General features: G+C 42.0%; 1 protein-coding gene across 1 annotated transcript in view; it reads left to right on the forward strand.

Annotated features, from left to right (window-relative positions):
* The first annotated feature begins 12,786 nt into the window (after nucleotides 1-12,786).
* The window catches only part of LOC125716000 (zinc finger protein 431-like), a 40,017-nt gene continuing 27,870 nt past the window's right edge, over nucleotides 12,787-24,933 (forward strand). The window contains 5 exon segments of the mRNA XM_048988204.1: nucleotides 12,787-12,918; nucleotides 15,603-15,668; nucleotides 15,817-15,934; nucleotides 16,009-16,191; nucleotides 16,328-16,407. Coding sequence (XP_048844161.1) covers nucleotides 15,633-15,668; nucleotides 15,817-15,934; nucleotides 16,009-16,191; nucleotides 16,328-16,407 — 417 coding nt within the window. The 5' untranslated portion in view covers nucleotides 12,787-12,918; nucleotides 15,603-15,632.

Here is a 24,933-nt window from a genome sequence, read left to right on the forward strand (position 1 = left end):
AAAAGATATATATATATATATATATATATATATATATATATATATATATATATATATATATATATATTTTTTTTTTTACAATTTTGTAAACTGCTTCACCATTCTAGAAAATTAGATTTGGTTCTGAATTAACAGAAGCCACATTTTTAAAATTTATTTTGATCCATTCTAGAGATCTTCAGCAACAAAACAATAATTGTTCTGGAAACAAACCAAGTATCTGTGATGCAGTAAAAATATTGATACATGCAAAATAAATTTCATGATCATAATCAATCTTTATGGGCTCCTGGCCCCCAGCGCGACCCTGACCAGGATGAGCGATTAGAAAATGATAATCCATCCTTCAGTTCACTTCAGCATGCACATGCATAAAATGATTTCCACAGATTTTAATATCTTTAAAACACACTTCAGGAAAACTGAAGAAGTAGCCCACCATTGCCCAAAAATGCATCCATCCATCAATCCATCAGTCCATCCATTCATTTTCCAGTTGCTTTTACTGGTCAGCTGAACACTGATTACTAAATCAAATGTTCACATCAACCTAGCCTGAAAAGTAAAAACTTGTAGTAAGAATTTGTAGTAAAATTTTCTAGTTTTGAAAAGAATCACATCTATTTTTGACCAAGTAGTGATTTACACAATAAGCATCTAGAAATATTTTTTATTCATGTGACAAAGTAGCCCTTGCTTGGTGATGACCACCTGCCACTGAATAGTACAGCATGAGCCTCCTGACCATGAAAAATTTAAGGAAGAAAGCAGCGTGTACCTGTGGCGGAGGGGGGGGGCGTGGGGCGGAGACGTCAGGCAGGGCTCCCCAGCACCTGGGCAGGTGCAGCAGGCTGGCGCTCCGTCATGCTCAGTGTGTGCTGCCTGCCTCTGCATATGCAGCCCCCATCTTGGCTGGAGTAGAGACAGCAAGGCAGGGCTGGGTGCCCACGCACCACCGACTGAACCCCCCTGCTCTCAGTCAGCGGCCCCTCCCAGCAGCCCTCCCCAGGCACGCGTCCTGTCTTTCTCTCTCCATCGCGAACAGGACGCAGGAGTGCATTGATCGCAGCCGGTGCTGTGCGTTCCGTTGATCTTCAATCTTCTGGAGCACCAAAGTATGTGTGCAAGCCCCTCCAGCTGCCTCTGAAAACGGACAGCGTGGGGTAAGGGCTGGGTGGGGGGAATGGGGGGTGAGGGGAGGGGAAAAGAGAGGAATAATCACTGCAGTCCACCCCCCTCCCTCCCCTCTGCATGTAGACCTAGTCCATTTAGGCATTATTATTCCACAGAAAAAAATATTTAATTCTAGCAGCATAATGCATTAAGATCATTATACATACATACAACCACCCCACCCCCTCCCTCATCAGTCAATTCCTTTATGGTGTTCCTTTTGATCAAAGTGCAACCAAGTTCATGATTAGTGCTTCCTTTCACTGGGTCCCTGACAGGCCTCACTGGAGAACCCCACCTCAGCAAAGAGGACCTCAGTTCATAAATGATGGACCTCACCTTAGCAATGCAGGACCTCACCTCAGCCAAGGAGTAACCCACCTCAGTGAAGGAGGACTTCACCTCAGCCAAGGAGTAACCCACCTCAGTGAAGGAGGACTTCACCTCAGCCAAGGAGTAACCCACCTCAGTGAAGGAGGACTTCACCTCAGCCAAGGAGTACCTCACCTCAGCCAAGGAGTAACCCACCTCAGTGAAGGAGGACTTCACCTCAGCCAAGGAGTAACCCACCTCAGTGAAGGAGGACAACACCTCAGCCAAGGAGTACCTCACCTCAGCCAAGGAGTAATCCACCTCAGTGAAGGAAGACTTCACCTCAGCCAAGGAGGACCTCACCTCAGCAGCAGTCAAGGATCAAGACCCATAAGACCAGGACACTTTGTGTAAATGCACAATTATATGCAAATTTAAGACACCTTCATTCCTAGTTCTTTATTTACAGAATGGAATGATGTACGGTTAACAGGCAGTTTTCTAATTTAACAGTCAATAGACAAAAAAAGTTTATGATGCTGAAAATGTTGTCTGACCCATTATGTCTCTCTATTATGGTTATGTACATGGCTTACAGCTGCTTGTGAAAATTAAACTCTGAGTACACGGAAGCTGATGTTATGGTACTGTGGCAAGATCTGAAAAGACTCAAGCATGAAGCACCCTGAAACAGGCCTCATGTGTGCCACACCCCCCTGATCATCCATGTGTGCTTCCCCGATTGTGCCCAGCTGTTTCCTGTTCATTTTGCCTTGTCTTGTGTATATCAGTCTGCGTCTGTCGGTTCCCCAGATCGGTCATTAATGTTTGTGACGTTGTCCACCGTGTCCTTGTACCGCTGCCTACAATAAACCCCGTTTGCTGGACTTCCGTGGTTCCCTGATCTGCTTCCCCGCCTGCTGCTCGCGCGCCTGGCGAGTGGACATAACACAAACAGAATAGAGAACCAAAACCAAAAGCAATAATGTGGAAGAGACCCAACAGGACCACAGGCAAATCCGCTGCTCAGTTTGTATCAAACCTAGGACTCAGAGATGAAATTAAGTGACAAGGAGCATGGATGTCATATTTCTGTTTCAAATATGTTGGCTGTTTCACTAAAGACTTCCTATTCAAAATGAAAATGGATCTGATTCCTATATTTGAAAATAGATATGAAAATAGAAATATATCCTAAAGCAATATTAGAAAATCAACATGGACAAAAAGTCGATAAATCATATTTTTAGAAAAATATGCTCAATATTCAATCATTGATATTTTTTGTCATTTACACAAAACATTTTATTTTACATAAAATGTGATGACATGCTTCTGCAAATACATGCTTCTGCAAGTAAATTTTTATATGCTTTACATATTTATTCACCCAGACTAAATTTGAATAGAGCATTAAAATTAAAATCACAACTGGTAAGCTGTGTACTAGTGCTGCATTTGTATTATAATGCAATTCAGTTGTGTTACAGAATATTGATTGTTTGTAGTCAAGTGCTCTTTTAAAAACAGATTAGAACAGCTTCAGTTTTGTGCTTTTGTGTAAGTTGCCGGATTTTTAAATAAATCTGTACACTAGCACTTTAATTAAATAACACATAAACAAAGAAATTGCATTTTTCGAAAAAGAATGTAAGGGCTAAGATGTTTGAACACCTCTAAAGGTACATTAACATTAGAATTCCTTGATTTTCTGCTTCCCTTCTAAGTCTTTGTTACTAAGTGATGTCCAGATGCCGGATCTATAATGATATGCAAATTGGATGCGTTTTGAAGAATGACCCACCCATAGATCATCCCCCTCAACTTCTTTTAGTGGCCAGAGCTGTAAATTGTCCAGTGACCTCCAGAACCCCAAGGTCACCTGGTACAGAAAGAACACGCGTCGCTGTCTCCCGGGGGGGGTCGTAGCAAGGCCCAAGGGAACCATGCAAGGGCATGGCAACCTCCCGTGTTACATAATACTTATCATGGGGTAGGCGCAGTGAGGGTACTGAGTTTTATTGTGGGGGGGTTTCATTTACAAGTAGTTTAAAGAGACTGAAAGGTATCAATACGTAACCAATATTTTGCATCCTAGAGCCCAGAATAACCTACAAATACATCTTAAACATTTCTCATTAGATAATATTCCCAAATTTACCTCTTCCTAAGGCTAGTTATGTTACATGTTACTATAATGTTTATGCATTAGAATGTATAAGAGCTTTATTCATAAATACTCAGACATTTAAAAGCAATGTTTTCATTTACATGTAAAACAGCTTAACTTAATGCAATTATTTAAATATAAATAATACAAATATAAATACATTTTTGTGGTATTTGGTTCAAGAATCAGTTGTGAGAAAATGCAGTAGGACAAATTCCACATTCAACCCAGCATGTGAAAATTAATTCAGGATTAACAGTTCTGGTTCGACCAACCTGACATCTGACACAATTATCCTCGGATGGAGCAAGCAGAGAGCAGTGTAGGATTATGGCAGGGCGGCCGAAGCCAATACAGCAGGGGTGCAGTGATGGGTGGGGCAAACACGGCTGAATCGACTCAAGTACCCCCTCCCCACCCCCCCGTCCAGCGTCAATGCTTCAGCTCCCAGGAGCTGTTCAGCTAAACTGCCTGTTTCAAACAGAGACGGCTTGCCAACGGGGATATGAAGGATCCCATGTTTTTATGCATAATCAAGCCCCTGTACATAGCAGCTGCTTTCACTGAGACTTTGCCCCCCTCCCCCTACCACTATCACCACTGGGACCAGGACTGAGGAGCAGCAGCTGAAACTTTTGTAGAAGTGAAATTCGGGGGGGCTGGGCGCTCCTAGGACACGTGCCCAGAGCATTAAACAGATTTCCAGCCTTGACAGGCACATTAGGAGGCCTGAATGCAGCGAGAGGGAGGGGTGGGTCTCTATGCAGTCAGCAGCACAAAAGAGTGGGATGCAAACCCCACCATCTGCCACCAAGCTAGTATGGCTGGGGTTTTGGGGGGGTCATAGCCCACAGCCCATCAGTGGTGCTTGACGGGGGGAGATCATAGTGCACGGCTGGTCAGTTGGGTTCAGGAGGATCATAACTCACAGTTGGTCAGTGGGGTTTAGGGGGGGTCATAGCCCATGGCCAGTCAGTGGGGCTTGAGGGGGGGGTCAAAGTGCACGGCTGGTCAGTTGGGTTCAGGAGGATCATAACTCACAGCCGGTCAGTAGGGTTTAGGGGGCTCATAGCCCACAGCAGGTCTGTGGATTTAGGGGGTCATAGCCCATGGCTAGTCAATGGGGTTTTGCATGAGGTCATAGCCCATAGCCGGTCTGTGGATTTGGGGGGGGTCATAGCCCATAGCCGGTCTGTGGATTTGGGGGGGGTCATAGCCCATAGCCGATCTGTGGATTTGGGGGGGGTCATAGCCCATAGTCGATCTGTGGTGTTTGGCGGGGGGACATCATATTCCATGGCTGGTCAGTTGGGTTCAGGAGGGTCATAGCCCATAGCCTGTCAGTGGGGCTTGGGGGGGGTCATAGCTCACGGCCAGTCAGTAGCTCTGGAGGGGGGGTTATAGCCCACAACCAGTTAGTGGGGTGTGGGGGATCATAGCCTACAGCTGATCAGTGGGGTTTGGGGGGGTCAAAGCCAACAGCCAGTGAATGGGATTTGGGGGGGGGGGGGGAAATGGGTCATAGCCCACAACCGGTTAGTGGGGTGAGGGGGGAACATAGCCTATGGCTGATCAGTGAGATTTTAGGGGGATCATAGCCCACAGTCAGTCTGTGGGTTTGGGTAGGGAGGGTCTTTGCCCAAGGCTGGTCAGTGGGATTTACAGGGATCTTGGGGGGGGGGTTGTAGCCCACAGCTGGACAGTGAGGTTTGGGGGAGGTCATAGCCCACAGGAAGAATGTAGATTTTTTTTGGGGGGGGCATAGCCCACAGCTGGTGAGTGTGGTTTGGGAGGATCATGGGAGATTTGTAGCTGTTCCGGCCTCCTCCAATGTACTTATGTCTGTCACCTTTGTGATGGAGGGTCAGTGCCTCTTGTTAATACACAGTGACACACACAGTGACACACACAGTGACACACACAGTGAGGCAGTTACATCGCCATGGTGATCATGAGTCAGTTTGAAAGGCACAGCTCTTAAAGTTCATCTTTCCATCGTCTATAACCCCTTACCCAGGACAGGGTCCCAGCCTGCAGTATGTCCTATGAAGCACAAGGCAGATCTCAGCACCCACCATGGAAACCTCATCAAATATTACTGTATCGTAGATGGAAATCTTACCTAGTTATGTAGTTGAATGAGTAATTGAATGAATGGGCAAAAGATAAAGATGAATACAAATAGTGTGGGATTAAAGGGGGGGGGGGGGCAGACCAGCCTGGGCTGTGGACTGAAGAGCTTATCTTCCGCCTCAGGAGCTCTGCATGATGAGCCCAACAGCAGCCACCGTCCCTCTGCTCTCCAGCACGTGAACAATAGATTTCCCTTCTGGGCCTCCAGAACAGCATAACAATAAAAGCAGACACGGTACAGTAAGCTTGTTTCTCAGCACCTGCAGCAGTGTCCCATGCACTACTGATGCACCTCAGTGGTCCACAAGAAGCTACATCTATGATGTGCATGAAACCTCTACAGATAATGTGGCTAGTGAGTTTATAATATGGCAGCTACTTTTTTTAAACACAACTCAAGACATTGACTGAATGAATAAATATTTTTTTTTTCTGTAGAATCCACAATCATCAGTAAACGGATCTATTTAGCAAAAATCTAATTGTACTGCCTTGGAAGAGGTTCAACGTAGGGCTATAAGAATGATCCCTGGTCTTAGAGGAATGTCTTATGAGGAGAGGTTAGCTGAGCTGAATCTGTTTAACTTCGAGCAAAGGAGACTAAGGGGGGACATGATCCAGGTGTATATATGTATGTGTTGTATATGCAAGCTAATTCCATTTAAATGTGCACTGCTTTTCCTCGAGACAATGGGCACGAAGTGGGGAACAACCCAGGATGGAAGTATCACATCAAAATCAGTAGCAGTAAGGCCAGTAACTGAGGAGAAAATGTAGTCTTTCGATCATTTAGAAGGACTAAGATTATAGAATTAGATATGATGAAGAATGTAAGAGATTGAATTGGACAAACAATACAGTTCAAAGGAAGTTTCTATTAGATAATCAGAGTTGTTAACTAGCAAGCAGAGGAACAGTGCAATGTTAGCTAGTATTGTGTGTGACTGTGAGCTTCCCAAAGTTCTGGATTATTGTGCATGTAATTGTATATGTAATTACAATTAGTAATTATTAAAGGTGAATGATTGCGATTCACGGATGACAATCAATCTATTAACCCAATTTTATTAGTTAGGTTTTAATGTCCTGGTTCTTCACTGGGCCCAAGGGCGTAACTTTGGTTTGAACATTGGAGGAGTTGAGATATCTACCCATTTAGGAGGAAACATGATTACTGAGGGGTTATGTTGGCTGGTTATGATTATTGGGAGGGTTACAAACCCCCCCCCCCACTCCCCCAATTTATACCCATGCCTCAGCCCCTCTAGGACATTCCTAGAACAGGTCCCTTGGCAGATGAGCAGGTGGCATCCTAATATGATAACCCTGTCACTTCAGCTGGCTCATCTTGATCTGAAGTAGCAGCAGCTCTATCATCCTCTCATGGAAACTGAGCCTAGCAACCCTGAGGAGGCTTTGAGGCAACCAGGTAAATCTCTCAAAGCCTCTCAATTCCTCCCTGGAACGAGCTTTCACCTCTCTGTAGCCTTTTGGTCAGTTGGTGCCCTTCATCTATTTCAGGAGACCACTGAGTGAGTAATAAAATAAAAATATGAACATATAAAATTCTGTAAAATTTGCATCAATAGCAGTTTCTGCAACACACAGTATTTCAAAGTAACTTGAATCGTGTGCTTTAAGCAGGGCAGTGCAGTAAATGGAGAAGCATGTTAACAGTGCCATGTGTAAGGAAAAGAACTGAGGGATTCTTCAGAGAATATACCGATATATTCAGCAACTACAAATGGAACAACTCTAGCAAAGAATTTGCTTCAAAATATGAAGGATATAATGGCATACTAGACAAAGCCCAATATCATCACCAAGATATGAGGCAGCATTAGACCTTTTGAGTGGGATGGCGCAAATTGTTAGACAGCGCCATCTGTTGGCAGAGTGAAATGACTGCAGGAAAAAGTACTCCTCTGTTTCTGATGTTTTTATATATTGTATTTAACCTTTATTTTTCCAGACAAGTCACTAAGAACAATTTGTTGTTTACATTGATGGCCTGGTAAAAACAAAAATTAACATTTTGAAAACAAGGGGTCAACACAAACAAATAGTACAAAAACAATACAAATACAAAATACATGATAAACATGCAATATTTTCATCAGTAATTATTCAGATATAAAACATACAACTATGAAAGAGTCTTTAAAAAGATTGTTAGCAATGTAGGTTTAATGTGCTTCAACATTCATTAACTTATTTTAGTGGTTTAAATGTTTCAAATAAGTAGATAAATATGAAATGAACTAATCATAGTAGATTACAGCTGTCACTATGTGAATGTGTTTGAATCATGCAGCAGTTATATATTTTAGATGTCTGTGCCAGCATCCTGAGATGTCTGCGCCCTGCGCCAGCATCCTGAGATGTCTGCGCCAGCATCCTGAGATGTCTGCGCCAGCATCCTGAGATGTCTGCGCCCTGTGTCAGCATCCTGAGATGTCTTGCTTGAAAAACAATCCAGGGCAATTAAAATGAGAAAAAAATGACAAAAACAACAGAAAATTTGTACAAAAATTTTGTATGATAAGATACAAAAATGTATTTCTCATCATACAAACTGTGGGTTTAAAGGCAATTTATGTACTTGTGTTACTGATTTTTGGCCAACTATTTGGAGAGACATGGAAAACAAAAATTAACAAATCAGAGTAACGAATGGCATAAATTTAATTTACTCAAAAAGTTAAGGTACTGTCAGTTGCTCTTCATAAAAGTGTATTTCAGGGTATTGTTTTTTTCCTAGAATTCTTAATTTCGTCAGAGAAACCCATATTATAATAATATTTGTTTAATAGTTTAAATTATACTTGTGATGAACAGTTTATTTCCAACAAAAATACCTTGAAATGCTTTCAAACGGCTTGATGAAATAATGGCAAACCTTTCTGAACCTTTCTGGGTGGGTGGACTTTTGGAGCTACTCCATCATCTATCTGGATTCCGTGTTCACCCTTAAGGCAATCTACTCCTTCAAACACATCAGAATTTTCAGTGAAAATATCATTTGTGCTCAATGTCATCATCCTCTGTATGAGTTCAGTAAATCCCAGTAAGGGTTTTGCCTCATTTTTTACCACTACAAATTCCACAATATATGTGTCAATCTTGTAGCACACTTCCAGGTTACATGTTCCCATTACAGGTATTTTATCTCCTGTGTAAATAGACAAGTTTACAGTGCTGGTCCTCAATACAGGCCTCTGGTCCAGTCTGTGCAACAGACTACAAGGAATTACATTTGCCTGTGCTCCAGAAGCTAATTTGAAACTAATGTATTGACATCCTATTTTTAAGTCAACTCTCCATTCGTCTGATGGTGGTTGTGTATGTACAACACCCACAAACAAAGTTTTACACTCTTTAGAGTCTTCTTCATCATCAACCACATAATTTTTTTTCGATCTACACATTTTAGCAAAATGATTAATTTTTTCACAATTCTTGCACTGTTTAAACAAAAAAAAAAGAACTGGACAAGTTTGCGGTGCATGCTCGGTGCCACATCTTTTACAATGAAATGTGTATTTTGTTTTCTTTTCACTTTTATTTTTATGCATTGGAACTTTTCGTCGCGTCTGCTTATGCTTCACGGCATCAATTTGCCTGCCATCACGTGGAGATGCTTGCGCGGTCCTATCCTCCTCTCGCATTTGCTGTATTTGTGCCTTAGTAGTCTCCGACGCGACACATCCCTGTACAGATTTTTCGAGAGTAATGTTCGCCTCCCTTAACAGTCGTTCCCTTAAAGCATCAGAGGAAATGCCACAGACTACACGGTCCCGAAAGAGTGAGTCAAATAAAATCACCGAACTCGCATGACTGTGCCCTTCGTTTTAGCTCCTTTACGTATTGGGTAATAGACATATCCCCTTGCAAACAGGTGAAATAATGTACGAACGGTACAAGTTTATTTTTTCGGGTTGCAGTACAACTCGCATTTATCCATGAGAATTTCCAAGCTATACTTGTCATCAGCATTGTGAAACGCGAAGGTATTATACACTTCCACTGCATCTTCACCAGCCACATTGAAGAACGAGCGAGGACTGTACCTTAACAGGTTTGCTAGCGCCTTCAGTAGCAGCTAGATACAATTCAAACCGCTGCCGAAATCTTATCCAATTTTCGGAAACGTTGACAATGAGTAAATCAAGTCCTGACGGCGTCTTTATCCCTTCCAATTTTTTCTTTCAGTAAGTTGTTTATTTTGTCCTATTATTTTAACAACCAACTTCTGACACCATGTTTTATGATGGGATTTTAAATAAAACAGATGACCATGGGTTCGATATTGCCTTTACTGGGGTTCTGCCATTAACACGTTTTACTCATTTCAATCATTTCAATACCACAATGCCCTTCTCGACACGCGGATTAAACTACTTATTCTAATATCATGACACTTACCTCTCCAGCCATGGAAGGATGGGGGTTGACACGTAAGTGGGGATAGGAACTGTGGAATCAGGCAAGGGGTAAGAATTTATTATATTTTTTTGTTATTTTAAAGAAGGTAAACATAACTATTTAACTACTTTTAATGGCAACTAGTGTCATACCAGGGGCGGCATGGTGGTGCAGTGGTTAGCACTGTTGCCTCACACCTCTGGGACCCGGGTTCGAGTCTCCGCCTGGGTCACATGTGTGCGGAGTTTGCATGTTCTCCCCATATCGTCGTGGGGTTTCCTCCGGGTACTCCGGTTTCCCCCCACAGTCCAAAAACATGCTGAGGCTAATTGGAGTTGCTTAATTGCCCGTAGGTGTGAATGTGTGAGTGAATGGTGTGTGAGTGTGCCCTGCGATGGGCTGGCCCCCCATCCTGGGTTGTTCCCTGCCTCGTGCCCATTGCTTCCGGGATAGGCTCCGGACCCCCCGCGACCCAATAGGATAAGCGGTTTGGAAAATGGATGGATGGATGGATAGTGTCATACCCGGCTAATACGATCTTCGTGTGTGCCACGCCCCCCTGATTATCCACGTGTTTTCCCTGATCGTACCCAGCTGTGTCTGATTATGTTTGCCCAGTCTTGTGTATTTCAGTCCGTGTCTTGCGCTGGTTCCTTGTCCGTCATTGATGTTAGTTGATGTCTGATGTTTCCTGGTCCCTTTTTCGTTAATAAATCCGTTTCCCAGTATTCCGCCTGGCTGCCTGCTCCTTTCCCGGTCGCCTGCCTGAGCGATCACCCCGTTTTTACCCTGCGATCGCAACCAGCCCGCAGCGAAACCTGACAACTAATACATCCATCAATGTGGCATCCATCAAATACATTTTAAAAACTTTAAAGAATAACGCTTTAGTTGTTTTAATAAAAACATTCTGCAGTAAATGTCAGACATCCTACACATTTAATAACTGTAGGAACTAGTGAGTGGCATTTAGCAACAAGCATGAAAAACATATTTAAAAAAACTTTAACAGAATAAAGCATTACTTATTTTAATAAACATTCTTTTTCAGTAAATGTTTACGCTTATGCGCGCACACACACACACACACACACACACACGCTAAGGTACTAACCAATTTGTTAAATATGATACAATTAAACTGTAGTAAATTGCACCCCCTGCGTGTTGCATTGATATGCCATTTATGAAATTAAGTAATTGGGTGGTTCGTTAAATATGTTGGTTGCTAGCAGCATTTTGTAACAGAATCAAATGAGACAATGGACTGTATTTCCTGGCAGGTAAGTCGTCATAAACACAAACATCTTGTTTGTTTAGGTATTTCAGATCACTGTACCAGGACATTCTCTTCAGTGTGGAGAAAGATAAATTGCTAAATGTGTACAAGAAATCATATTATGGAGTATTATTTAGCACTATATAACATAGAATACAAGTATTATGATATTATTAAAAAGTATGTCAAATATCCATGATGTAATCATTACAATATAAACATTATAATGTAATCAACACAATGTAATCAACTGAGTATGTATTTGCACCTTTTGTTAGTCTGAGATTCTGTTAGCTACTTTATGTTAGTCCTGAATCTATGAATATTCACTTTTATTAACGTATATTTTATCACAATGTTAAAGGATAAATATATTATCAACCTTTTAGTTAGACAATGTGTAAAAGACTGAAACTGCCAAGGTTTACTACTGAAGGAAGGGATTCGCCTGAGTTCACCAGAAGTTCACGGCTGAGCATTTTTAAAAAGCCAAGCGGAGCTGCTCACGCCACCATTATGTTCAGCCGAGAGACCAAACGGTAAAAGAAATGATGGACAAACTTATCACCTAGGGGTGTGGATTAAGGGAAAAAACGATTATTGTGAATGGCTGAAGGAATGATGATGCATAAGTGACGAGATATTGTTAAATTATAAGAACTTATATAAAAATTGGTGTAAAACAGTACTTGACACACTTTACGTTCCCAGCCTTGGTTGTAACTTCATTGTTGCAATAAAGACTGAATTCTGGATACTGCACAAGCGGACCTCTGACTTCTGATTTGGCGGGGAAGGAGAAAAAAACCACGACAATATCGTGCAATTTTCTTTGGTTAATAAATCCGAGGACTTAAATCCATCCATCCATTTTCCAAACCACTATCCTACTGGGTCGCGGGGGGTCCGGAGCCTATCCCGCAAGTAATGGGCACAAGGCAGGGAACAACCCAGGATGGGGGGCCAGCCCATCGCAGGACTTAATTCCTTCTTCATAAACTAGTAAACTAATGACGCGAGAAATAACCTATGTTCTTGTTCCGGGCTCATCGTCTACATGTAATCGCATAGTTTATCAGTTTTACATGGGTTAAATGCCGCGAAACAGTGATAAACGTCTTCTAAATATGCAAACGCCATTTCATATTTCTGTTGCACAATTACATGGATTAAACTACATCGTTTCCCCCTTGTAATCCAAGTAAAGAGCTGTACGCGCTCCAGACAGGGGGTGCGCACCTACACTGCCCGAGCGGAACGAGCGAATTCCAAAGGGTGGGGAGGCGCTGCCATTATTCCGTCAGGCTACAGCGGTCAGCAGACGTTACAGTCGTGGGTTTATGTTTATGGCTGAAAGCGACGCAGCATAATACCGTTAAGGGAAACCACTTTCTAGTCACTAACAGTAGGAAACATCAGCGGCACGGTAAGGCGTTTGTGGGGAATGGGTTCGTTGCTGTGACTGTTAATGTAGCTAGCTAGTTTTGCATTCCGCCGGGAGTCCTTTAGTTACGGAAAACATGCTTATATGTTTGCAGACAAAAAGAGTAGTCAAATTCTGTATTCAAGTAAAAGGAATGTTACTTCAATATTTTAATAACCGAAGTCGGCTTAAGAGTACTCAACGATCTCCTACTTCAGTGAGAGTAAATGAGTATCTAGAAAAAAGGAGTACTGGAGTAGCAAGTTGGTTTGCTAAATCAGAAAATCGACAAGCCCTCAGTTGCGGGTTTTTCCGATCAACGGTACAGGCAAAGAACCAAATCTAAATTTAAAATATTCTCTCCAAATAATCCAACAAATATAATGTGTGCAAATAAATGACCCTATGCTACGATCGATTATCTGTCCGAAGTTCCGAGGTACGTGACATCACGTCCGACAATCTTCCATTCCAGCTACACATGGCTCCCTCCACGAACACGCTGTTGTGTGTTGTCGCTTTATATTTTTGTTGATTTGGAGCGAGATTCTTTTTTTCCGAGAGGCAAACAAACAAGAAACACAAACTAGTCAGCTTCGTTAAAAGCTTTATAATATTTTAGTAGGTCCATAGCGATATATAGATTGGATTACTGTAATGCACTCCTCATTGGGAGTCCTGGCAAGAATATTCAGAGACTTCAGTATATTCAGAACAGTGCTGCCAGGATCCCGATGAGGGTGCGAAAGCATGATCACATCACCCCCATCCTGAAAACCGTTCATTGGCTCCCTGTCCCGCTCAGGATAGAGAGCAAGGTCTCCCTTCTCACCCATCAGTGCATCTATGGACATGCCCCCCTTTACTTACAAGAACTCCTCACCCCCCATACCTCCTCACGCACACTCCGCTCTGTACACACTAACATCCTCCAAGTCCCCTGAACCAAGCTCCGTAGCATGGGTGATAGGGCCTTTTCGTCTGTGGCACCAAGGCTGTGGAACACCCTCCCTGACTTTTTTGAAAGACATTTAGTTTTACTTTTTACTCTTTATAGTCTAGTCTTTGTATTTTATATTATTTATATTATTATATTTTATAGTATTTTTATTACACTACTCTTCTACTTTGTAGCACTTTGAGATTGCTAGAATATAAAGTGCAATAAAAATACAATTTATTATTATTATTATTATTATATATGTATATATTTTTTTTTTTCGAGAGGCAAACTACAAACAAACCAAAGACACTAACAAGTCTGGTAAAAATCTGATATTGCATGCTAGAATATCGTTTACAGCCACGATATGGTATTCTCTAAATAGACCACGTGCAATTACATTTATAACTATTAATACATTTAACAAAATAAACATTCTTAAAGATTTGTAAAATAGAATTACTGTTGAGCGTGTAAGCCGCCATGTTGAAGTTACATCACAGGGGAACTCGGACAAAAAATTCTGTCCGACATCAACGTCATAAGAGGCGTGTTTCCGACGGGAAGTGACGTTTTTCTTGCCGATTCGTGACGTTTTCGTCCGAGTTCCGAGTCAGAGAGAAATAATTGAACGCGCCATAAATCCTTCGCTCCTGATTGGCACACTGCAGCTGCATTGAGCACTGCACTGCCCACTGCACTTTCAGAACTGCTGTTGCACCATTGGATAGCCTGCCAAATAAAGGTTCTTGTGCTGTATCGACATGGCCAGTTTCTCTGTATTGATGCATTTATTGTCTAAGTATGTCACGATATTTTGCCATATCGATTTTTTTGAGCACCACCTTGTTCCGACTCGGAGAGAGAATAAAATGCAGGAATATTCCTTTTTTGATCATCAAAATCAACACGGAACAACTACAGCATGGATAACAAAATTTTGGGGAGGTTGCATTGGCTAACAGCCCGCGCAGATATGAACTGCATGTGGAAGGCAGGGCTAGCAGGCGGAAGATGGATGTGACTCTTCTCAGTGTAGAGAATAATAAACTGTCAAGAAAACTTGTCTTTAGCTATAAGTAACATTACAATGTCAGAATTTCTAGTGGTTCTTTGTATAAATACATGTGGGTTATTTATTATATATTTTGCCCAAAGTTATGAATACTCTGTCATTTGCATTTCCTATTTTGTTTAAATGTAAAATACAGTGCTTGGCAAAAAAGTAAAATTGTATATAAATTTTAAAAAACCTCTTGTGTGGCTAGCACTTTCTTATTGACAATAGCAGCTGTATTTAGTGTAGCGTCATCTGAATTCGGCAGTAAAATTTTAGCAGTCAAACTAACATCATTGGTGGAAAGTGAAGAAAATCATTCCCTACCACGTGAATGTTCTTGGTTGATCATTTGAATACAGACAGTGTTAGTAATTTATGATCATGATGGAAATCAGGGAGAGAATGGAGGTTCCAGTTATCCAATGAAATCGATCTTGGGTGTGGTTTGAGCTGGAATGGTTTGGGGGGCGAAAAACAATACTGATGGGATGGCTGAATACCACAGGTAACAGCCTGAAATAAGTCAACAAAAGGTGAGATGCCGGAGAGCATAAATTTCATTTTGCAGATACATTCAAGTTAGGCTGCAAAATATTCGCTGAACACAAAGTTTTTTTTTTTTTCTCTCGCCGTAGTGCGTCTCTACCCACCTCTGCATATTTGATATTTTATTACCCATTACAGGTGGGAACGTGGACTTTCTCGCTGCATAGGATGGAAAGGACTTCTGGCATGAATTTGTCAGATGAGGTAAGATATTTGGGGGAGAACTGGCAGCTAAAACCGAGGACGGCCTGTTGTATCTGGGATGGCCAGTGGGTGCAGTGGCCTTTCAGTGTCGTTGTGCCTGCTCTGTAAAGCATGAAGCACCCTCATGGAGAGCCCTATCCCCATGCAGGAGGATTATGCGGATATCCAGGTCTATTTCTCCAAGACTGAATGGATTCGGCTGCAGAGATGCGAGAAGGTGCACTACAGGAGCATGAAGAGGAACCACCAGGCCATGTTGGATATGGGTAGGCCTCGGTCTCCGGCATTAGACTTGGATGAGTACCAAGAGTGCAATAGTCTGCAACTGTATTTTCTCTAGGGTTGAATTCCATCACCCCATTGTTCATGAGAAGAAACCAATCCAGGAGGGTGATGGCGGAAAGGCTGGGCGATGATAAACACAGCGATTCAGAGGAGTTGATTCTTCACCTTCTGAGAAGGAGCCCGGGTAACATGGTGAGACAAGATGAAACTGCCAATTGGAGGACTCCTGCTGTGATGGGTGATTCCTTCAGACACAGCATCACGCATTCGTCTGTGTCGTTAAAGCATAAGGCACTTTCACACTGAAGGTCTGCGACATGGTTTGGGTTTTTAAGTCATTGGGCTGTCTTGACCAGGAACTTCTGTGTCTTCAGGCCATTTCTGTGTATCTCTTTCACAACATGCAACAGGAACTGGGACCTTTATACTAAGGCATGGCTGGTGCAAAAAGTTCGTAAGTTTAACGTCACACACAATTTTCATACGAAACTTCACTGCTATGCCAAAACAATGGAGGCTGAATGAGAAGTTTAGTTAGTTGTTGGTTTATTAGGTGGTCAGTTGTGATTAAAACGAGATACTGCCTTTTTATATTTTTCCTAATATAACCAGTAAAGAAATTTACAGACAGACCTCTATTTACAAACTTTCAGACTTATGAACGAAGACGACTGCAAGTCCGAATTGTGTTGATTGGACTCCCGTTTCCTGTCCGCAATATCAATTTTTTTTCTGTGCATTAATTCCGCCTAGTACAACATCTGGCCGCTATTCCCACTGTACAGCAGCGTAGCGTGCACACTCCCAGCATCCTAGTTCTTTGTACTTGCGGGTAACCTTAAAAAAATGAAGTAACTGAATGACGTGAATAACGATTTACGAACAGCCGTTAGAGGAGCGTCTGTATTACTTGATACATAAGTGGACTTATTTTTGTACCCCTATTGTCTGCTCAATTTTTGCTCTGCTGCTTCTGATTTTCTGCACCTCCATGTAACTTCCAAGTTTGCGCTGGTGCTTGTGGTCAACCATTCAGCAAGTTAATCACTGTAAGTGCCTCCCCGGTAGTTTGTGTTTGAGTGAATAATACCTTGTCTGGACTAGGTTCTAGAAAAGAGTTCTGGAACCGCCTCCAAGAAACTACAATCGGGCCGAGTTCCTATAGTATAAACACGACAATGGTAACTGGTTCTGGTTTTGGAAAAAATTCCAGCGATGTTGAAAGCGCCTATAGATGACGGAACACTAAGTAGGAGCATTATGGATATGCCCTGGGGTGGGCCAGTCTACCTGAAATGTTCATTTGTGTCTTGGGCATTCAAGAGTTTTCCAACCTGTATTCTGGTGGTCTGATCAGAGCAGAACCCCTGCTGTGGGGTCAGAGTTATATTTTATAAATCTTTAAAAATGTATACTTTGTTACATTTATAACTATTAATACATTTAATTGCACGTGTTCGATTTAGAGAATACCATATTCTATCTGTAAACAGTATCCTAGCATGCAATATCAGATTTTTACCAGACTTCTTAAGGTCTGTTTGTGCTCAACACAAGCTGTTGCTGGCTGTGCATTGCAACACACTGGTTAACCGGCACAGTCTCATGGTGTTTCATTTCATTTTGGTTTCAGCAGACATCTTCCTGCAGTAAAACCAGCTGCCGTACAAACCAGAAACCTTCCCAGCAGGGAGTCGGAGAGGTTAAAAAACAGGAGGGGGAATACCCGATATCTGTGGGTGAAGGGACTTTGAACGAGAGCCCCTACAAGGAATGTGTATGTGGGTCTTTTCACAAATGTCACCTGTCAATTCTGAAGTGGTTTGAATATAGGTTGTGCCAGAAAAGGACACAAATGTAGTTTGTCTGACTTGAAAATAACTTTAGTTTGCTCTCTTCTCCTACTTCTCTGTTAAGCAAATAGAACAGCCTGTATAAATTTAGGAAATGAATGGCTTATTCTGCCTTGTTTGGTTTTTATGACTGAAGGTGAAGGGCGCAGAAGTTCAGGATGTGACTGAGGTGGAGCCGACTGGTTCGCTTCCGTTACACACTGATGGGAGGAGCAAAGATTGTGTGAAACCTCCAAAACCAGGTGATTTTTAACTACCTGCATGTGGCATCAAAACTGCAATTGTTTTGGCATATTTGGAGATAATAGTTTGTGCTTCAGGTTGCCATTTCAAAACCAGTAGTGTTGGTGCTCTGTGCAGTTCAGACACGTCAGAGATTGCAGTGTGAATAGCACACTGAACATGAACTGCGTATGGAGTAAAGAAGGCTCTTAGGACTTCCGTTTATGGCGGCCACCTGAGAAGACGTGTCTCACACTGCTTTGTCTTAATTACTATAATTTGCTACTAAGAATACTGCCATTTGCAACAAAACGTGGTAGCATAGTGTTGATGTTCATAATATAATGTCGAAGTCTGGAAAAGTAAGTAAAGAAAATAGCAAAGCGACGAAGCAGCCGAAGTTAACTGTTTATCGCGTTTGCGGTGAGACACAGAAAGGTAACAAAGATATGGCGGAAGACGGGACCAGTGGTGAAGGAGTGAAGGCGGATGAAATATTAGCTGCCATAAACTCCATGAAAACTGAATTTTCATCCAGATTTGATGGAATTATGACGCCGATAGAAAGTATGAAGAAGGAAATGATCGACTGCAATGAACGAGTGTCGCAGGCGGAATTGAGGATATCAAACGCGGAGGACGGCGTTGCTCACTTGCAAGCTAAAGTAAATAAGTTGGAGTCAAAAAACAAGTCTCTGGAGGATAAACTCGGGGACTTGGAAACCAGATCCCGCTTGAATAACTTAAGAATGGTGGGCCTTCCGGAAGGTGCCGAGGGACGAGATGCATGCTCCTTTTTGGAGAAGTGGATCCCAGAGGTGTTGGATGCTGTGGCGTTACAGTCCTCAGGTATTATCGAAAGGGCGCACAGAATTGGACCCATGAAGGACTCCAAGGCGCCGCCGAGAACGCTAATAATGAGGTTTCTGAACTACAAGGATAAACAGGCGGTCATCGCAGCTGCACGGGCTAAAAAAGACATTCGGTACAAGAACCGACAAATTCGGTTTTATGCTGACTTGGCCACTGGAATACACCAGTTGAGGAAACAGTTTGACCCAATCCGCCAGGAACTGCGCGACTTGGGAATCCGACACGGAGTGGTTCACCCAGCCAGACTGTTGGTAACTTACAAAGAACAGACCCGTAGCTTTAATACACCAATTGAAGCGCGGGAGTTTATCAAGAAAATTCAGGAGGACACTGGCACGAGTTAAAATGAACGTAGAACATTCGCATAGTACAGCACTTTGAAAGTGTATTAGCGTTCAGAAGCCAGACTCTGGTACAAAAAATAAGTAAATAAATAAATAAATATACTTTCAAATATACACGTTATGATTAGGCTATGTCAGACACGTGTGATATTATATTTAAGTTAATAATAAGAAGAAATTTGTGGTATAGATTTAAAGTAAACGTGTTGCGCATGTTGCAGATGAATGTTATAAGATAGAGCAGCAGTGAGTGTTCAGTTAAAAGGATAACAAAGGGTGGTTTGACTGATCCTCACTAGGTGTGGAACAGTCTTTAGTGATACTGGAAGTCAGGGTGGTTTTAGGGGGGATCTCACGGGAGTGGGAAAGGTGTAGTTCATGTTCAATGTGTTGGATGTGGGTTCAAGCATCCAGGTTTGCCATGTTTCCCTGTATTTTTCTATTGCAAGGTAATCTATCTTTATCATTTCTTAGAGGTGTCTCAAGGAGTATCTCTTAATTTTGTTTCTTGGAACTGCAGAGGTCTACAACAACTCAGAAAAGTTAAACAAGTCATGAATAAATTAAAGGAAATGGATTCCAAAATTGTGTTTTTACAAGAAACACACCTATTAGAAAAGGATGTTATAAAGATAAGGAGGAGATGGCAGGGTAGTGTATTCTCAGCATCATTCTCATCACAGGCCAGAGGAGTTATAACCCTTGTTCATGGTACAGTCCCATTTCAAGTGAAACAAGTACTCAAAGATAAGTTTGGGAGATATTTAATAATTCAAGGTTTTCTATTATCAGAAAAATTAAATTTAGTAAGCCTGTATGGCCCAAATACAGATGATCCTAAGTTTTTTGTAGATTTGTTTCTTACTCTTTCAACATTAGCAGGATTATATATAATAGCAGGGGATTTCAACTGTACACTGGATCCCTGTATGGATAGATCCACAGGATTGGATCAGTCACATAATAAATGTAGAACAGCTATTCTTCGTTTAATCAGTGAATTTAGACTGTTGGATATTTGGAGAGAATTGAAACCACATGCTAAAGCTTATTCTTGCTACTCAAATGTATTTGACATATTCTCGAATAGACTATTTTTTAATTTCTTCAGAATTACGATCTAAAATTCATAATAGCTTCTACGATAACTTCGTGATCTCAGATCACGCCCCATGTTGTATAGAATATGTAGATAGAAGATTAACAAAAGACCTGGCTAAATGGCACTTTCAGCACAAATGGTTACAAGATGAAGAATTCGTGAAATATATAGAAAAACAGATAGAAGAGGTTTTTTTGAAATTAATACTACACAGACTTCTGCATGTACAAAATGGGAAGCATTTAAAGCTTTCCTCAGAGGACATATTATTAGTTACACAGGCTCAAAATCAAAAAAGGCACGTGAGGAGAGAATACAGTTGGAACATAAAATAAAGACTCTTCAGGAAAAAGTTTATGAGAGAAGTAATCCACAAATACAAAGTGAGTTACTAATTTTAAGGGCTGAATATGATAAACTGTCTGCATTCAGAGCCGCCTCCAGTCTTATGAGATTAAAACAATCTTTCTTTGAACAAGGAGATAAATCAGGTAAATTACTAGCATGGCAGATAAAACAATTGGAGGTAAAAACACCAATCACAACTGTTATAACAAATGGAGAGGTCGTAGTGGATCCTATAGAAATTAATGGTGCCTTTAGAGGTTACTATAAAGAATTATATGATGCAAAAAATGAGACTAATATGCTAAATTTAAATAGGTTTTTAGATGAACTATCCCTACCTCATCTCCCAGATGAACATAAAGAAGACCTGGAGATGGAAATTAACAAAGAAGAAATAGGGAAGGCTATCGATAGTATGAAGTCAGGAAAAAGAGCAGGACCAGATGGTCTCCCAATAGATGTGTATAAAAAATGTAAAAATAAACTGCTAACTCCTCTTCTGGAAATGTTTCTGGAGGCATTTCAGGAAGGTAGTTTCCCACCCTCTATGAATAGTGCTCTAATTATCTTATTGCCAAAACCAGGTAAACCCTCTAACAAATGTGAAAATATGAGACCCATAAGTTTGTTAAATTCTGACCTTAAGATAATATGTAAACTTTTGGCAAAAAGGTTACAAAAAATATTGCCAAACATTATTAATAAAGATCAAAATGGATTTATAATGGGAAGACAGGGATTCCATAATGTAAGAAGGGTATTAAACATTATTCACACTAATAAAGAGATGTCAGATACAGCACTCCTATCATTAGATGCCGAAAAGGCCTTTGATAGGGTCGAATGACCTTACCTTTTCAGTGTTTTCGAAAGATTTGGACTTGGAGATAGCTTCATAAAATGGGTTAAAGTAATATACAAAAATTCAACCGCAGAAATTTTGACTAATAGAAATATTTCAAAACCAATAAAAATTAATAAAGGTTGCCGACAGGGTTGCCCACTCTCTCTTTTGTTGTTTACGCTAGCAATTGAACCTCTTGCAATTGGAATACGTTCAAATCAGCAAATTTGTGGAATAACAATAGGACAGACAGAACACAGAATATCCTTGTATGCTGACGATGTCATTCTATTTATGTCAAAACTAAGTAAATCAGTTCCGGCTGTGCTGCAGCTAATTAAAACATTTGGTGATATCTCTGGTTATAGGGTAAACAACACAAAATCTTCTGTATTACTGCTAAATTCAAATGAAAGAAGAAATCCAATTTTAGAGGTAACTCAGTTTAATGTTGTTGAGCAGTTTAAATACTTGGGAGTACAGATTTTGCCAAGATTGGAAAATATTGTTGATGCCAACTATGAACCTTTAATGGTAGAATTTAATGAATCAATAGATAGATGGATGCCACTACCAGTATCTGTAATTGGGAGAATTAATATTTTAAAAATGAACATACTACCCAAACTACTTTATTTATTTCAAAATATACCCTTACCGCCTCCTTCAGGTTTGTTTTCAAAAGTCAAAGCCATGTTTGTCAGATTTATATGGAACAATAGGAAGGCAAGACTTCGTTTATCTTTGTTGTATTTACCATTTGACAGAGGAGGTTTAAAATGTCCAAATATATTGTGGTACTACTGGGCAGCACAACTGAGGTCTATTATGTTCTATTTTTCAGCAAATGAGTCTCCGCATTGGATAGAAATGGAATCTCATAATCTAACCCTACCTCTTCCCTCATATATATATTCGGACACAGCAAAAAATTTACGGAAAAGAACTAAAAATCCAATTGTAAGACATATGTTAAAGATATGGTATGATGTACAAAATTATTTAAAAGACTCTCATTCATTATCTCAATATAGTCCAATATGGGGGAATCAGTTCTTTGTACCAGGAAGAGAGGATGCAACGTTCAAACTATGGGAATCGAAGGGACTTAAAATGATCCAAGATCTCTATTTGACGGACTCTGATATTATGTTGTCTTTTGAGGAGTTGAAGTTTAAATTTAGTCTTAATAGGAAACATTTTTTCAAATACCTCCAGCTGAGAAGCTTCGTTAAAGTAAGTCAAGATAATGCTCTTAGTAGGCCTCCACTTTCATCTTTAGAAAAAAATTTGATAAAGGATAATCTGAGAAAAGGTATTATATCTGAATTTTATGAATTGCTAACAGCTTACTCACCTGAGAATTCACAATATAAGTTGAATGCATGGAAGAAAGATTTGCAATTAGAAGAAGATTGGAAAGAAGCTTGTACTAAAGTTCACACAATGTCTATAAATACACGGCTTAAACTTATACAGTATAAATGGGTAATGCGGATGTGTGTAACACCGGTTGAATTAAACAGATATAATAAAGACATACCAGACATATGCACAAAATGTAAGGAAGTTAGAGGAAGTTTGTTTCACTGTATTTGGCAAAAATATTCAATTATTTTGGGAAGAGGTAAAAGTCATAATTGAAAAGATAATTTTAAAACAAATTGTACTGGACCCTAAGCTTTTTCTGCTGGGATTATACCCAGAGAAACATAATTATAGTAGAAGTGAACAAGCATTTATAGACCTCAGTGTGCTTTATGCCAAGAAATGTATAGCTCTGTTATGGACTAAGATGCACAGACCAAGTACTAATCAGTGGATAAGACAGATGTTGTCGAGTCTTCCATTAGAAAAGATAATGTACATATTAAAGGCCAAACAGTATGTCCATCCATCCATCCATCATCTCCCGCTTAATCCGGGGTCGGGTCGCGGGGGCAGCAGCCTCAGCAGGGAGACCCAGACTTCCCTCTCCCCGGCCACTTCGTCCAGCTCCTCTGGGGGGATCCCGAGGCGTTCCCAGGCCAGCCGAGAGACATAGTCTCTCCAGCGTGTCCTGGGTCTTCCCCGGGGTCTCCTCCCAGTGGGACATGCCCGGAATACCTCCCCAGGGAGGTGTCCCGGAGGCATCCTGATCAGATGCCCGAGCCACCTCATCTGGCTCCTCTCGATGCGGAGGAGCAGCGGCTCTACTCTGAGTCCCTCCCGAATGACTGAGCTCCTCACCCTATCTCTAAGGGAGAGCCCAGCCACCCTGCGGAGGAAATTCATTTCGGCCGCTTGTACCCGCGATCTCGTTCTTTCGGTCACTACCCAAAGCTCATGACCATAGGTGAGTGTAGGAACGTAGATCGACTGGTAAATCGAGAGCTTCGCCTTTTGGCTCAGCTCTCTCTTCACCATGACAGACCGATGCAGCGCCCGCATGACTGCTGACGCCGCACCGATCCGCCTGTCGATCTCCCGCTCCATCGTTCCCCCACTCGTGAACAAGATCCCGAGATACTTAAACTCCTCCACTTGGGGGAGGACCCCATCCCCAACCGGGAGAGAGCATTCTACCCTTTTCCGGCTGAGAACCATGGTCTCGGATTTGGAGGTGCTGATTCTCATCCCAGCCGCTTCGCACTCGGCTGAGAACTGCTCCAGTGAGAGCTGAAGGTCACGGCTCGATGAGGCCAACAGAACCACATCATCCGCGAAAAGCAGAGACCCAATCCTGAGGTCACCGAACCGGACGCCCTCAACGCCCTGGCTGCACCTAGAAATTCTGTCCATAAAAACTATGAACAGAATCGGTGACAAAGGGCAGCCCTGACGGAGTCCAACCCTCACCGGAAACGAGTCCGACTTATTGCCGCCCATGCGGACCAAACTCTGGCACCGGTCATACAGGGACCGAACCGCCCTTAAAAGGGAGCCCGGTACCCCATACTCCCGGAGCACTCCCCACAGGACCCCCGAGGGACACGGTCGAATGCCTTCTCCAAGTCCACAAAACACATGTAGACTGGTCGGGCAAACTCCCATGAACCCTCCAGAACCCTGCTGAGAGTATAGAGCTGGTCCACTGTTCCACGGCCAGGGCGAAAACCACACTGCTCCTCCTGAATCCGAGGTTCGACAATCCGGCGGACCCTCCTTTCCAGGACCCCCGAATAGACCTTGCCAGGGAGGCTGAGGAGTGTGATCCCCCTGTAGTTGGAGCGCACCCTCCGGTCCCCCTTCTTAAAGAGGGGGACCACCACCCCGGTCTGCCAATCCAGAGGCACTGCCCCCGATGTCCACGCGATGCTGCAGATGCGTGTCAGCCAGGACAGCCCCGCAGCATCCAGAGCCTTGAGGAACTCTGGGCGAATCTCGTCTACCCCCGGGGCCCGGCCACTGAGGA

Source organism: Brienomyrus brachyistius, chromosome 20 (genome assembly GCF_023856365.1).
Source record: "Brienomyrus brachyistius isolate T26 chromosome 20, BBRACH_0.4, whole genome shotgun sequence".
Classification (NCBI taxonomy): Eukaryota; Metazoa; Chordata; class Actinopteri; order Osteoglossiformes; family Mormyridae; genus Brienomyrus; species Brienomyrus brachyistius.